This window comes from Ptychodera flava, chromosome 8, assembly GCF_041260155.1.
Source record: "Ptychodera flava strain L36383 chromosome 8, AS_Pfla_20210202, whole genome shotgun sequence".
NCBI lineage: Eukaryota > Metazoa > Hemichordata > Enteropneusta > Ptychoderidae > Ptychodera > Ptychodera flava.
The window spans coordinates 25427116-25444457 of record NC_091935.1 but is presented as its reverse complement, the minus strand read 5'-3'; the positions used below and the strand labels follow the sequence as shown (position 1 = coordinate 25444457).

Sequence of the window (17342 nt, the reverse complement as noted above, 5' to 3'; positions counted from 1 at the left end):
ACATCACAGGTCTCCAATACTTCTAAAACAGAATCCCCATTCATACCATGAGCAAGATCTGCTGGTCCAATATCAATATTTAAATCAACCTACAATACAGAAGGGTTTTATCAGTATAACTAAATAATAATCTGTTTTCATAAATAAAAAGCAATTCTTCAAAGATATTAGCTTTTAAGAAACAGATATCTACACAGTATTCCCTCAAGAAGTATCAAAGAAATGTCCAAATTGTGATGTGATGACATTATACTTGAAATATTTGTAAAATTACGCCAGGGTGGTCTTCAAATTTTTTCATTTTACTGTGAGAACTACCATAAGATGATTGCTGAATCAAGTTGTGGTTTTGTTGTTGGATACTGTTCTGAATTCAAATGGACCCGATATCTGATAGAGGTGTCATTTATGACAGTCTCTGACTTACAATCTACACCATTGAGTGTAGAGTAAAGAAGTACCCACGTTTGTCAGAACACTAGTAGTAAGCACACACAGCATATATAAAACATCCTATTAAAATGTGAGTTGATTTCAAAAGTGTTTTGTTGTAAAGTGTAAAAATGTACACAGTGGGTGGCTTGCTCGGAAACCAAAACTTGACTCTGTGAAATTTATATCATACCAAGTAGTTGCTGTATCTATTATTACTGAAGGAAACACACAAATTCAAAGGTTCCTGCCCTTTTTTTTGGTCATGCAATGTGCTGTACTTGTAAGCTGTTAAAATGCCTGAAATTTCCTCTGTAAATGATAATCTCTGATAGCAACTTTAAACACCCACAGCAATGAAAAGGAATTCTAATGAAACTGAATGTTATTGTATCTGTGCTCTCCCTGGCCTTTCGAAATTGTTAGTAAATTTACGAATTGGGTTCAAAAAATATTAGTAAGCACAAATGATGTTATTCTGAACCCACCAACTTTCAACAAGCACTTCTGGTACTCAGATGATTTTAAGGGGATAGAAATGATGAATGATTTCATTAAAGACAAAAGAAAATGAAAAATCCCTTTTTAGTTTTTTTGACAGTGAAAACTCATATTTTGATATGCATTTTCAAAAGATTTATTGAATAACACAGTACATCATGGGTCATGAATGCTTGTAACATTGAAATTTCTTCCTTGTCTCAATAAAGTGTGTAATTTTGGTCAACGGCCAATGAATGTTATTCAATTACTCTATCTTTATTACACAACATAACATGTTCAAGTATATTGTGACACAAATCATAACTCCCTTTGTGTGTGTAGTCAGTGGTTGATGATTATATATATTAATTTATGAAGCGGTCATTAATATTATCAAATATTATCAGTGTTTGCACAAGTTTTAAATGCTAGAAAATCTGTCCCTTGTTTTTCATATTTGGAAAGCTCTGTTACTTTCAAAGTATGCATGTCATCCCATAGGTACTAGGTGGTGCCTCTATAGCTGCAGTCATTATGCCATGTTCATCTCTAAAATTCTTTTTAAACAACCACTGATCAGAACATTTGGCAGTCTGTGGTTTCGCACAAATTTTGTCTCATCTCAATCAAATTTAAGTACGCAAACTGAGACTGGTGATCCTGCTAATGTTTTCTTAGAGACAGTTATACTTTTAAAACGCTGCAGATGATCGTCATTTATCAGTATTCGTAACATTTGCTGAGACAGTTTCTTGTAAAATATTTTGAAGGAAACCTATTAAAATTGGCAAGCTGACTGAAAAATTCAATTTGCAGATCGTCAAATGACATATCTATGACATCTAAGATTTCCGGCTCGCTTCCACCTCCATGCACAGAAAAACACTGTGCAGTACATGTTCAACCATGCGCGGTCCGGACTGCAGTTCTGCTGTAGTTCGACTGTCTTTCAGGCTGACTGTTCTTGATCTCTTCTAGCTCGGCGGTTTCCTTGTTTCGTATTTTTTTCATATCAGTTGCCGTTTTTATGCCCAACTTTCTTTCCCAACTGGATACTATCAATCCAAAGTATTTGTAACTGCCCGCTTCCCTCGATCCGCTTCAACAGTCCACTCGGAAAGTTGACAGCATGTGAGTGTTTGGGTGTCTCGAAACTACCGTAATGGGGTGGTAATGCATGACACACCACTATGAGATTACAAGACCCGGGGATCTTGAAACCTTTTCGCGCATGCTCATGTTATTACAGGTCAAAGTCCAAAGCCAGCTATCACCATGTGTCGATGCGCTGATGATAGGGGCAGCGTAGGTTTTGAAAGACGAGATATGACAGTATTTCCCCGGAATTCACAATCTTGACCGAAAATCAGGCTTCAAAAATAACAAAATCGTTCGTAAATGGCCGATCGGGCATTCATTTTTTTTCGTAAATTTTCATTTTTGTTCGTAATTTACGAAAGTTACGAGCGACAGCGAGAGCACAGTGTATAATATCATTTTGGAGATGTTTGGCACTCTGAACAGATGTTAAATACCTCACTTGGGGCAAGGTGGATCTGAGACTTTCTTACATCCATCTGCTGGTGGCGAATGCGTTGCTTGGCTCACAGCTTACGATATTAATTGTACAAATTTCCCTTGTACCATTAAATTTCATTCTCGCTACATTCAAACTACATTTCAGATTCATTACATAAGTCCCGAAAGTGTCATTCAAAAGGCCTGGCTTTGAAATATTGATTGACATAACATTTCCATATACGACCCCCAAACTTTTCTGTACTTAACTCGGTCAAATTTTGGATTAACCATAACAACGCACAAACAAAACATATAAGATCCATTACAATTAGGCTTAATATACATCATCAAAACATTTCCATATAAAATGAAAACCAGGAATGGACAAATGAACAGTCATGTCCACTTTGTATAAAGTCACAAATTTCACAACTTAGTGGATATCAACAGATTCATCAATTTTGAAAAATTAAATAAAAGTTGACATCAAAATATGCCACATAACATCGATTTAGGCATTTCTAACACACACTGTATCTGTGCTCTCTTAGCCTGTGCTGTTTAAATATTTCTCAATTAAGCATGTACTCTGAATAGTGGGGAAAAAATTATGAAGAAGACAGTTGGAAAAAAATTTCCTTGGAAGAGGAGTTATTGGTTTATTGTGATATTACGTGTCAACCAAGGTCCTTGGAAATACATTTTCAAGATCACTGGTGATTGGAATATTCTACTGGACAGTATTAGATGGTGCATATTTCACAGTCACATCTGTAGCAGGTTCTGAGGCTAGTGGGCCCTGTCCAGAGCTTCCAGATACTTTCCAGCTATGATTTTAGGAACCAGTTTGTGTCTGCATGAGAAATCAAAGATAATGCTGTCAAGAAACTAGCAACAAATTCTGCATGAAGAGAAACCATTTTATTTTTCAATTTTTTTCAGCTTAGCTTAACATTGTTTAGCTTTTGTACCCATTCAGTGGAGAAAGATGAAATTCAAATCCTCTTGTGACTGGTAGAAATCATTTACACATTAGCAATGGAAAATGTTAAATGACACTTCATTGCATATAAACAACTATGCTGTCAAATCTATCTAAAAGACCAAATAAAATAATCATTGGTAGAAAAGAGTACCAGTTGATCTGTTGATTTTCCAAAATCGCTGTCTCAGAAAAAAAACAACTTGATTGGACAGGAGTAATCTTCAACTTTCCATGAGGCTTGTTCTAGGAATCTAGTTAACGTTTGACATGATGACAAAAGTACACAAGGTGATTTGACAGGTGAAAAGGCACTGTGAAACAGATCCGCTCACATGACAGTCATGTGACTTGCACTGGCCAATAATCAGGAAGGATGAGCTCACCTGACTGGAAGCAGGAAGAGCAGCAGTATCGGGAACACCATCTTGAGATATGCCAAGGGGGCGAAACCAAATGCACAGAGCGTGGCCAGCTGTGCCAGTTGTACGGTTGTAAATGTGTGAATCTTGCGCTGAGGAACACGTCTGACATAGTGATTTGGTGGATATGCAGCCTGAAATTGTTACAGAGCATTTCATAAGTTATCATGGTCATCTTGAGAGAACCTTTGCAATAAAAAAATAGCGTCAATGACACTGTAGCTCCCATCCTGGACTATTTAGTGTTTGTTCTCTGGTCAGATATTTGAACATGTGTGAAAGGGATAAAGTGCATAAAGTGAAAATACTCAAATGTAATGTACTCGAGACAGTGAAATATGTTTAATGTATTTATTCAGCATATAAAATGGAAAAAATACAGAATTAGAAATATCGAATACTGTGATACAACCATTAACTCAACAAGTCATTGACAATGACATAGTCCCCACTTGTAATAGGAGTATTAGTCTTGATGGGGCAGGGAAATGTGGTCATTAAGAAGTATCACTGGAGTGTATATGTTGAGATCTATGGGCACATAGGTCTGTGTCGTTGTTCCCAATTTGAAACACATGAGGCATGTCTAAGTTATGGTTCTAAATCGGGAAAAAAGATCAGACCTCTAGCAGTATTGGCCAGCCAAGAAATACATATGCGCATAATAAATGAGGTACAAGATGTGACATCTTAAGGTCTAATATCCTATCAAAATTGGAGGGTATAGAACTTGTGGTTACTGAGATATGCATATATATGTATAATCAAGGTCAAAGGTCATCGAGGTCACATGACATTTTGAAAACAAAATTATATTGCTAATTAATCCCTATATGCCAAAAAATCAGACCTCTAGCTCTATTGGCTTGCCCAGAATTAGATGTGTGCATAATTAATGAGGTAAAGCGTGTGTTGTCATAAGGTCTCCCATCCTACTAAATACAAAGGACAAAGCACTTGTGGTTACTTATTTATTGACATAAACATATATTTTAGGTAAAAGGTCATCGAGGTCAGATGACATTTGGTCAAAAAATTTCTCTCCTATAGTTATCCCTATATACCAAAAATCAGACATCCAGCTCTATTGGCTTGCTCAGAATTAGATATGTGCATAATTAATGAGGTAAAGTATGTGGTGTCATAAGGTGTCCAATCATACCAAATATGAAGGGTGTAGCACTTGTGGCTACTGAGTTATGGACAAATATGTATATTTGAGGTCAAAGGTCACCAAGGTCACATGACATTTTGTCAAAAAAATTGTTTTGTTAAGTTATCCCTATATACCAAAAATCAGACCTCTAGCTCTATTGGCTTGCTCAAAATTAGATATGTGCATAATTAATATGGTACAATATGTGGCGTCATAAGGTTTCCCATCATACCATACATGAAGGGTGGTAGCACTTGTGGTTACTGAGTTATGGACAAATATGTATATTTGAGGTCAAAGGTCACCGAGGTCACGTGACATTTTGTCAAAAAAATTGTATTGCTAAGTTATCCCTATATACCAAAAATCAGACCTCTAGCTCTATTGGCTCGCTCAGAATTAGATATGTGCATAATTAATGAGGTACAGTATGTGGTGTCATGAGGTGTCCAATCATACAAAATATGAAGGGTGTAGCACTTGTGGCTACTGAGTTATGGACAAATATGTATATTTGAGGTCAAAGGTCACCGAGGTCACATGACATTTTGTCAAAAAAATTGTTTTGCTAAGTTATCCCTATATACCAAATATCAGACCTCTAGCTCTATTGGCTCGCTCAAAATTAGATATGTGCATAATTAATATGGTACAATATGTGGCGTCATAAGGTGTCCCATCATACCATATATGAAGGGTGGTAGCACTTGTGGTTACTGAGTTATGGACAAATATGTATATTTGAGGTCACAGGTCATCGAGGTCACATGACATTTTGTCAAAATATCCGAGATATCTGCGTGAACGGATGGACGAATAGACGGACATGATCCAATCTATAAGCCCACTGGACTTCATCTGTGGGGACTAAAAATTGTGTCACTGCATCCTTTTTGCAATATGAATACGATGAGAAACTAAATTTTTATTTTTCATGGCCTTATACATGGGAGTCTATGGAGATCTGCCTTATACATGGGAGTCTATGGACGTGAAAACTAAAAATATGCAAATTTCACCAAGATTGGCCCAAATTTGGGAAAGGTCACTCCTATGCACTTCCATACCAAGTTTCAAATCAATCAGACTTGTGGTTTCAGAGAAGAAGATTTTTTGACCAAAAATGGGAGAAAATTACAAAAAAATTCATGAAAAATAGCAAGTCCAAGATACTGACCCAAGATGTGCACAATCATTTCATGTCAGCCCAAAGTACTTACATGCTAATTTTTCATGTAATCTGCTCAGTGGTTATTGAGTTTTTTCAATTTTCACTGTTTTTACATTTTTTCACTTAATTTGCATATTTTTGGCAATGACAACTTCATTTGAACAAAATCTAATCTACAGCCCATCATCCATGTACACACCAAATATCAAGATGAAATGTGCAGCGGTTTTTGAGTTTTTGATGTTGACATACAGACATACAGACATACAGACACACAGACATACAGACATACAGACAGTTCCCTAGCCTATAAGAATAGCTTCCATTGCCATATATACATATGGCTATGGGAGCTAAAAACCTACATGCATCACTCAGTCAGCAAAGCAGGTGATGCTTACAATTTCAAACATATGACCTGTTGGTCAACTACTGTACTATATACAAATCTTTCAAAATTTGGTTGCGACATTTGGAATCTAATGGTTATTGTGTATGTGAGTATAAAAAGATCAAAGAGGTACTTAAAATGCTAGGCCATCTTTTAACTTTTTGTTTGAATTCAGGGCTGACTCTCAAAGGAAGCAGCAAAAGTTGGTGAGCAGGACTTTGTAAACTCGACATTCCAGTTACTTTCAATCTCAACATCATTTTATCATTTAGAACAGGCAATGTCCATATTTGATGTTTATCTACACAGATTACACTACGTCAAATCTACCTCTGAAAATTACCTCTCACCCATTTCCAAGGGTGCACCCTAGATTTTTGCAAATCACAGGGCTAGACCAAACCATTGGTTGGAAAGGGGGTGAAATGTCAAACTGGATGGATACTTTACCTGTTCTGTGAAGAGGAGCAGTATTCTATCGAAGAGCTGATTGCCATCCACTGAAGTGAATGCCACATACAAGAATAGACCATAGAGGACGGCTTGTGGAATGTATTGCAATGGGATTGGTAACATCAGCATTGATAGAGCAATCATCACATGTGAGAAGATGGCTGTCAGTCTGGTCTCTCTCACTCTGACAATACTGTAATGGATTGGTGGAGAATTAAATTAGCTATGTTATTCAAAGTAGTGTGATGTGCACCATGGTTGCTGATACAGGGCATTGAAAACTGCAGATGGTCAAATTTGTGTCAGTGTTTGAGTTGACACATGTGAGACAACTGAGTATGCAATATGGTTACAGGTGAGTTGCATATTGTTGGTTTTATTCATATAAGTATGTGTGCACGATTTCCTGGTGTGGTCTCCTTGACTTTCAAAGTTCAGAAAAGATACATACAACTGAAATTTTCTGGTATCCTTTTAATACTGAAACAAACCAGAATGTGTTTTGCGAGTGGAATATCTGAAAAGTGCCATCTAGTCATTACGATGATGATGATGATAGAAACCAGTTAGAACACAGACTTAACTGCAAAATAAATTATCTTTGTTGGTCACTTTCCTGATTAGTTAATTAGGATGCATGGAGCACATAAACAGCTACACTTCATGGCATTTACTCTGTTACTGATGAGGACATTATTGACCAACAACACAGTTTGTTCAATCCTTTGGGGAGCTCTGTCTGACAGTGAACACGGTCTTAATGGATAACTTACATGGTTTGTACGTGTCCCTGATCAACTCTCTCTTCAACATCTGCCAGTGCTCTGACATGCAATGGTGAGTGGGGGAGAGCAGCGTGTACCCATGGAAGTCCAAACACAGACAGGAACATATTCAGTAATGCCACGACAAACAGATCCAGGTGATAGGCTGGACCTTTCTTCAGCCTACAATAATCAAGATACATGACAGTGACAGTGTTGGGCATCATGAATCTTGCTATGATTTCATTATTTCTGCTTTAACAACTTTGACAGAAATGGAGAGACAGGTGGATTTAACTGTTACAGTAGTAAAAATAACAAATTACTTTCATTCAATGGGAAGGAAACTGGGCAATGCTACACCATACTTTGCTTTCTCTTAAAGATATGGACACCATGTGAACAATGTGTACAGATTGTATACTGTCAAGGGTATAATAATATGACCCATGAAAGTGAATAATTTCAACTTCTCTTAGGGGTGTACTTAAGTTAAGGGTATTTGATACCAGTGCATGTATGCTCCATTCAAGACAGTTCTCACTTCTTGCAAATTGAAAGCCCCATCTACCATCACCTTCCTCAATACATAACTGTTCACACAGACACTGAAGTCTTTTTTTTTTCAGGGTGATGTTGACTTCAGATTCCCTATTAAATCACCAAAAGGTACCATTACAAGACAATGTTTCACTTACTTGTTGAGAGGTGCATTGACGAGTGCGCTTGAGATGTTCTGGTCCATGAAGAAGAGCAGTGACAGTGGGAATCCTATTGCTGCACATCCTGCTATTGCTGAGGCAGATAGTTTGTCAAGTGGAGCCGCCACCAACAGGTTACCCTCTGAGTAGTCGAACTGGTGCACTTCAAAGAGAAACAAGATTGAAGCTTTTGTTATTTCTCTCCCTCGACAATAGCATGGAAATAGTGAGTGAAGGATGAAAGGCAGTACTATACACTGTACCTCCGTAATAGCTAGGATGAACAAATCTCCCTGATCAAATGCCAAGGACCACTATATATAATATAGTTTAATATGCTCTCGTAAATTGACAACCACTGATTTAATGGACTAGTGAACACAAATAAAATCTGCGTGGGGAAGAATATATCCAGGACTATATAGCAAACTATACCGCAAGACTATAGAAAACTAGACTGCGGGACTAGCAAAGTAGACAGCAAAACTAGCAGCTAGACAACAGGACTAGCAAACTAGACTTTGCAGGACTAGCAAAATAGACAGCAGGGTTAGCAAATTAACTAGAGAGCCGGACTAGCTATACTGCTGGACTAGCTAACTCAACTGCAGGACTAACAGACTAAACAGCAGGATTAACAACTAGACAGTACAAAGGAATAGCTAGACTGTAGGACAATATGTAACTCGACTCCAGAACCAGCATCCTAGGCTGCAGGATTGAGTACAAACAAACTGTATATGCAGGACAATTAGGTCTTCACTTGACACTGATCAGTGTCCATCAAATACTGAGTTAGCTTGCTATATAGCTCTGAGTCAATAAAAAAATGACTATATACAATCCTTTATCACTCCAATCCCATATTCTACTTGGATCAAGGCAAACACATTTCCTGTCTTTTACAATATATAGTAATATTGCAAACTCATACAAAACAATTATGACTTTGAAAGTATAGTATTCAAAGTAAATTCTTTCATGAATGCACTTTTAACTCTAAAAGAAAAGATGACTTTGTACTTACGTTGGATTGACTTGAAGATAAATGATCCAATGAACGACATGGTAATGACAGCCACAGGCAATGCATAGTCCGCTAGCATCTCACGTTTGTTGGCATCTAGGAAGGGACTGGCGACAACAGCAATTTTATGAGAATAAAAATGTTACAAACATCTGGATCAAAACTGTCGGCATTGATGGAAAGATGAATTATTTCTAAATATTCTGGTGGCTGTGCTTACAAACATACTGAATAATCTATACAGAAATCGTGTCAGGAACTCCACTGAAACCAACACTGAGTTACTGTGTACCTATCATTTGCATACAGACTTATAGTGTGAACGGGATGCACAGTGAAAACAATATCATTTGATAGCAAGAGTGAGAGTGAAGTTAGGATGAAAAAATACACATTTATCAAACAATTATATTATGGCTTGTCAAAACCAGCGAATTTTGTGATGTCACGCATTTCCCCCCCCCCTAAAAATTATAACTGATAATGTATCCGATTATCCAGTATTGCTGCCCAAGATGTTTTTTACATCTACAAATTCACTGGCATTGCCAAAACTATAAATAGCGACCCAAAACAGCTCAAGCTCTTTGCAATTTGATTGCTACACTGGCTTAATTTGCTGTACACATCACAGAGAATACCTAAACTTATGCCAAAACTAATCAAATGACATTGTCTTAAAGTGCTAGTTACATCAATGGTGCATACCAGTGAAGGCTGAGAACATTGATAGCCATGGAATAACACTGATAGTTACCTCTTGGTGAAGTTGAAAAGGGTGAGGCCAAGCCAGACTGTTCCTAACAACAGCAGCAGATACAAGATACTGCTTTCTCTCTGACACGTCAAGGTCACATCTCCAGTGGCGTTCACCACTGCCGCGGTCAGGTTTGCGATGCATGACGGCGAGTCGCAGGCACAGGCAGCAGAATTGTAGTTCTGCTGAAAATCTGAAATTATTTTTCAATGAAAATTTCATGAGATTTGGAATTCTGTATATTAACAGTACTTTGCAAACATTTTTTGTCCAAAAAATTTCACTGCCATGCAGTCAACCTTTTTCCTTATAATCATAATTCATGGGTCTCTATTTCCCTGTCTCTCTCCTTGACAAGGTCATTCGAAATATTACTGACAGTCAATTGGTAACACTTCACTTTCCTGGGTTCAAATAAATTAAGCTATCACTAAAATAAACAAAATCCTAAGGGGTATCTATTTATCATTTATTATGTACTTACGTGATGCACCCTAGGACCAGCAAATTACAAATTTAAGAAAAATAAATCTGGATCCACCATTCTTTAGGTGAATAGTTTATTTAACTCTTCACCTAGCAGAGAAATACTTACCATGTGCAAGTTCCTTCAATGCATCAACACAAAATGCAATGGCAATGAATACGGCAAATATCTCTTCTGTAGACCTGTATGGGGGATGCAGGGAAAGCTTCAGTTTCAAGGTTTACTACCCCCCAGCGTATTGAAGTACCCATTACTCAGCTGGTCAAAATTTACCGTATATAGGTGTCCTGAATTGTTACTGTGTTGATAATCAAAGTCCTGTCTGGACGTGAAATTAATTGTCGACAGTAACAATTAATGTTGCACTAGCTCTTACAAGCCAAGTTAAAAAGCAAGAGACTGTATTTCAAAATGATGTAAATATTAAGCCAAGAAACTACAGTTGATACACGGAACAAAAATACTGCAAAAATTGTCCAAAGGTAAAAGTTACTGCAGCTCTTACTGACAGGCACTGAAAGGAGAACACTGGAGACAAACCTTGTTGACCATTTCATGAGTTTGCTTGCACCAGTCAGGGAGTATAAAATCAGAAAGCATGAGTTCCATATTCCAACGCAGGCATAGACAGAGAAGAAGTCCAAATCGAAATCTTCTGCCACACTGTAAATGACTGAATGGAGAAAAAAATGCTTTATTGGTCATGTAATATGTATACATAACAATTTTAGAAGTTCTTGGATTTTCAGTCCCGGTACTAGTTATCTATGTACATAACGATATCAATTGACAATCTCCAATATTAGTTTTGATTGTCTTATCACATAGTCAATAGACTTTTACAGCAGTTTTCAAGGACTTTGCAAACTCCAAAATACCTTTTTTAGGTTATCATTTTTGCACATAATTTTAAACATCATTCATACGATATCATGCCTGATCAATTTCGTGAGTTTTGAAAATCACAGGTGGCTGATCAATTTCCCACCATTTAGTGTTAGTCAATTTCACTTTCAAGAACATTCGTTTCAGAAACTTTCTAGAAGGTGTTAAAATTCAAGGACTTTCAAAGACTTTTCATGAACATACAGACCCCATAGTCAGGTGGCTTAACAAAAATATCGTTACACGGATGACAAAAGTGCCAAATTTGCTACAGAGGTTCGCATATACGTTTAGATCAAAATTAGCTATTGCTCCAAAAATTTAGGCCACCGGAAAGGCTCGATGATGTCATAAATTCAAAATGGCCGCCACTATATTGCTTAAAAATGGTAAAATATGGCTAGTTCGGGCAGTTTTCAATATTTTTTGAATAGTCTGACACAAACATTCCAAATTACAAATACAACATAAAATTGATACAAATCAATTATTGCAGTGACGTCATAAAGCCAAAATGGCCGACCAAATTCAAAATAGCCCCCATAACATCGTGTGATAATGTTCAAATACTGTCAAGTCTGTGTCCAGCATTTTAGTCCCTGAACTGAAATTAACACCCAAATTACGGACAACACATGATTGATACAAATTAATTATTGTGATGACGTCATAAAACCTAAATGGCAACCGAAAAATTACAAAATTGCCTATTATGAAGTTCACTATGCTTAGTACAATAGCCCATTTACGTGACAAAATAATAATTTAAAGGTAATGTACAATTTGTCTTGATGATCCATAAACTCAAAATAAATGATAAATGTACCAAAACTTAGCCAATAAGCTCAACACAAGTTACAAACTATTATGAAATTATTGATTATTTAACAATGGCCTCTGTCTGAAAAAACTGAATCAATGTAAAGAAAATGAGGTCAACTTTACGCATCGGTTCTACCTTTGAAAGTATTACGATATAGTGAGTAGATCAATAGTAGTGTAATTTCATGATAACGAAAAACATGGCGAGAAACCAGTGAATAAATCATGCCTTGACCCTCGTCATGTGACCTTAGTCCCGAAAAAAGGTTTTATGTTTGTGATTTTGATCTTTTGCTTCCTTTGTTTGAGAAGCCTTTTTCGTTTGTTGAATTTTTTGGTTTTTTATGTATCGATGTGTGGTGACAGACACATAGTTTTGCAATTGTGCTACAATAGTTTTCTTTTTGGAGGATGTGCTGGCCTAAAATAGACTGTTTCTTCAAGGTTTTATTAACAAAACGAGAAGACGTTTTTGCCTTTCGAAGCTAGCTTACCTTGCTTTTTTGCAGCTTTCGTGAATTTTATGAAAAGCGTCTTTGCCTTTCGTTTTTGGTATCTTTTTGCTGTTTGGAAACCAAAAACATAAACGCCAGGAAGAACATAAACAGAAATTGAAGATTAAACAAAAACAAGAACTCAGGAAGATTCTCAGATTCATCAAAAATCTTGCAAATCAAACCTTACCAAATGTTGAAATCAAAGCATTAAGCAAAGGCTTGAAATTTATTCCCATTCCGAATTGCCTATACAAAAAATTGTCCTCTCAGATATCAACAAATGTATTCGCATCATAAGATTGTGCAATTTCATGAGAGACAAACGATCAATCGATCAATCAGACATCTGTTCTAAGATAAATCCAATGTCGACACTACTAACAGTGGAAAACCAAAAACTGTAAAACTGTCTCGAAGCAACTTAGATCGATAGAGGAAATTCCATTTACAACCCACATCAGAAAGAACATAACTCTAACAGAAAAGACTGCTCTGAACAATCTGTCTAAAAACAAACAAATCACAATAAAACCCATCAAGAAAGTAAGAGGCATTATAGCAATTGTGAATACGACAAATGACATGAAAGAAAGTTATAGACAGCTGTGAAATGTAAACTGTAACTGTACATTAAGGCAAACTTGGCGACATTAACTATACGGCGAAAATTGTATATGAAATAATTTATCTGCGACAAGAAGATCACTGACGAGGTGATTTACAGTTTCCCCATTCCCATAGGTAGAATAATTTGTACACTACGATGGTATCTCCTGCCAAAAAACTCAAGCAGAAGGAACAAGCATCATCCAACGTCTCAATAGAAATGGCTGCTCGAGCCCAACAACCAAATCTCGGAATTTCTAGACTTTGTCATAAAACCAATCGTGCAAAGACGACTTACATATGTCATGGACAAAAAAACTTCATTAACTAGTTAGAATCAATAAAAATACAAGCAAACTCTATTCTGGTAACATTAGAAGTGGTATCAATGTAGAAAAACATTTTTTTAATTTATTTATTTATTTATTTTCATTTAGTTACAACCATTACATAGTAAATGTTCGATTCTACATATATGCTAACAAATAAGTAGAAAATACTTTAGGACATAATTACCAAAAAGCCTTCCCATTTTTGTCTAGCAATTTCGTTATTAATCTCGTTTTCAATTTTCATTCTAGATAGTGATTCCTCTTTGAAAAAAGAAAATACACAGAAATTCTCAAAAGTAGAAAGATCCTTGTTTTGGCAAATTAACCATGATTTGTAAATTGAAAACATTGCAATTACAATAACATGGTTGATACAATTATCAGCATTGTAAGTTCCAACGATTAGGTCTGTAAAAGACAAGTCGGTTAAAACATTTTTACAAGAATAAATAAAATCGCTAACTCTCTGCCACAAGCGTGCAAGTCTCAGGCAATCCCAAAGCATACATTTCTGTGTTTCTACAATGCCACAAAGTCTACTCAGGTTACTATCCGACTTTTTCCATTTATACAATTTTCCATGATTTGGCAGAATTGTATGTAAAAAATTATACATGAAGAAAGAAAGGCGTCACGCAGGGCCTGAAAAATTTAATTTTTATCCACTTGTCCCAGGACAAGTAGCCACAATTTTCCTACTTGTCCGTAGCAAAAACTCACTTGCCCTGAAATTTTCTACCGTGGGGTATAAAAAATAATTATGCTCTTACCAAGTAGTATCACAGAAATATATCTTTGATTTATTGCAGTATAACACAACTGACACATGTTTATACATGTTTAGATGTCTATCATGTCATATAAGCTTCAATAAAGGTGTTGGTTCACTTTGCAGATTTTTCAAATTCAAAATCTGGCTGTGTGTTAACACGTGGGCCAGGCAATTTGTGACCCCCTACATGTCTGGACCTCTCACAACTCACTAGCCACCTTGCTATTGCAGCATCAGGGTTGAAGGACTCAAGATCTGGACCTTCTGACATTACAAAAAGTTGTCTTTGAAAATTCTCTTGATTCATGGTGGTTCTTAATTCTGTCTTGATCACATTGACTTTAGAGAAACCCCTCTCACATGCACTGGTACTGGGGGAGATAGTAAACATATAATCAAGCAGCTTTTTCATGGGCTCACCCACTATGCTGACTGACTGTAGTACAAGTGAATAAACACTGAGAAGAGAGTTGGCTCTGAACCTCCTGCAGTATAATTTGAGGGCCAACCAATCTTTACAAACAGAATCTCTTTCAAACTCTGTGAAGTAAGAAGATACACAAGTATCATACATCAAATCATGCATATCATCATTTCCATAAACATATATTTCCTCAGTACCCAGTGGCCAGTTGTGGAAATTTAGACACTGAAGTTGTTTCAGTGGTGGCTCATTCAAGTTATCAAATCGGTCACTGATATAGTTTACAGTATTATCAATAAAATCTGTATACTCAGACACTGTGTACTCAGGTGTCAATGCTTGACCACTGATTTCTATTTCACCAAACTTTCGATCATCAACATTGTAATTTTGCAAGAAAAACTGCATGTTATTCCCAGCAACAGATTTCAGAGCATTTAATCTGACTACAGTTTGTTCAAGTTTATCAGGAAGTTCAGTTATGAGCAAATCTTCAAGTTGAAATGCTCTAGATAGATCTGATACAATGGGTAGGTAGTCAAGCAGAAAGAACATCATCTTCAGAAACCGGATAGAAGTAATTCCTTTCAAAAACCCCTTTGCACGGTTTGCATCATCAGCACGGTTTCCGGCAGTGGCGTTGTGTTGTAGATGAAGTACAACTGATCTCAGATTTCGAGATATGGCTTTGACGGCCCTTTCTTTACTCGCTAGCCAGCGAACTTGTTTGACAGACGAGAAGTGCGCTAAATCTGTCTCAAAGATTCTCGAGATCTCGGCTAGTTCTCAACGACGTTTCGGCGAAAAATGATAGAAAGAAAAAATGCCCTTCAGTATTTCTTCAAAGTCTGTCATTATTTTCAGACGTTTAGATGCATCTAAAATGGAAAGCTCAAGCTTATGAGCAACGCAGTGAATTCCAACTACCGACGGTATTATTCCTTTGATTTTGGTAACAACTCCAGTTTTCTTCCCCATATTTACGGACGCGCCGTCAAAATTAGCGCAGACAAGGGATGGCGTCTTTCCGCTGTCGGGGTGAAGGTCCTGCATATTCAGATCGACTTCCGCGAGGCCTGTCACCAACGCATCGAACACTCCCTGAGACTGCGCATTCTCCACTTGGACAACGCTGACTTGTCGTGTTATTGGCAATTTCTCTTTTCCTACATAACGAATGTACGTTATTTCTTGCTCAACAACGGATCTATCGGTGCTACCATCAGCTAGTGCACTGACGAAATTTGCGTCTTTAATCTCTCCAGAAATCCGCCGTTTCAAATTATCGGCGATAGACTTCATAAACGTTGTGCAACCGTGCGTATTTATGTAATTATGTCCGAGCGGTAAACCATTTTTGAGTTGAACACGGCACAAGAACTCGAAATCTGAAAATGGCTTTCCGGCCTTTATGACAGCATATGCGGTATTGAACAAATATCTCAATTTATCCTTCTGTTGTGCGTCCATTTTCGCGAACGACTTGGCAATTGGTGTGTCGAGTACACTGCACGTAGACTGAACATCTTCCACAGACGAGCGGAAAGTTGACTGCGTATCAGTTTGTTGTCGGTAATATTGGCGAGTACAGGACAAATGCTCATTTGTGATATCGTGCGATTTCAGCGCGTCGATTCTAAAACTTGAAGTACCTCTCACTAAAGCACTGTTTTTGTCAGAAATATGCGGAAACTTTCGACAATATGCACAGTACATCGTCTCGTTGCCATCGTCGTAAGTCACCCATGGCCATGACGTCACCCACTGTTTTTGAAACTTACGTACACGTTTCTCACGGTCATATTTCCGATCTTTTGAAAGTTTTTCCTCGCTCTGTGGGCTCTCTTTCTCGTCAGTTTTCTTCCTCTTATTTCCGTTATCGAAAAGTTCTTGACCGATTTCGTTGCTGCCATCTTTATGGGTAACGGTAATTCCAAATCTGAAGAGACTCATCATGGAGACGCCTTTGGCTAGAGACTATGCTCTTCTGAGCAAGTGTATGGCGAACAATGCGTTGCCGCCAAAATACGGCATTTTCCCAAATTGATACAGATTGATACAAAGTTTAGAAAAGAAATGTCGCCGATTTTATTTCACTCGCAGCTTTACGGTATGTTTTGACTCGGCAAGGTCATGCGTTGCCAAGCAATTTGATCTACTATTCAAATTACATGAACTTCAAGCTGTGATAACGCACAAAGTCAGACGACACGAAACTTCTACACCGTGATCTTCCGTCTGCCCGCGGACAAGTAAG

The 17342-nt window shown here is 37.2% G+C and overlaps 1 protein-coding gene across 2 annotated transcripts in view; it reads right to left on the bottom strand.

The window, feature by feature from the left end:
* Positions 1-1158: 1158 nt before the first annotated feature.
* The window catches only part of LOC139138875 (solute carrier family 4 member 11-like), a 72754-nt gene continuing 56570 nt past the window's right edge, over positions 1159-17342 (bottom strand). The window contains exons 9-17 of one of the 2 annotated variants that reach the window (XM_070707450.1): positions 11288-11420; positions 10856-10929; positions 10261-10453; positions 9504-9610; positions 8474-8639; positions 7785-7958; positions 7009-7204; positions 3805-3974; positions 1159-3289 (exon numbers count right to left, since the gene is read on the bottom strand). In XM_070707450.1, coding sequence (XP_070563551.1) covers positions 3226-3289; positions 3805-3974; positions 7009-7204; positions 7785-7958; positions 8474-8639; positions 9504-9610; positions 10261-10453; positions 10856-10929; positions 11288-11420 — 1277 coding nt within the window. In that variant the 3' untranslated portion in view covers positions 1159-3225. The remainder of the gene's footprint in view (positions 3290-3804; positions 3975-7008; positions 7205-7784; positions 7959-8473; positions 8640-9503; positions 9611-10260; positions 10454-10855; positions 10930-11287; positions 11421-17342) is intronic. The other variant, XM_070707449.1, reaches the window with a different exon arrangement.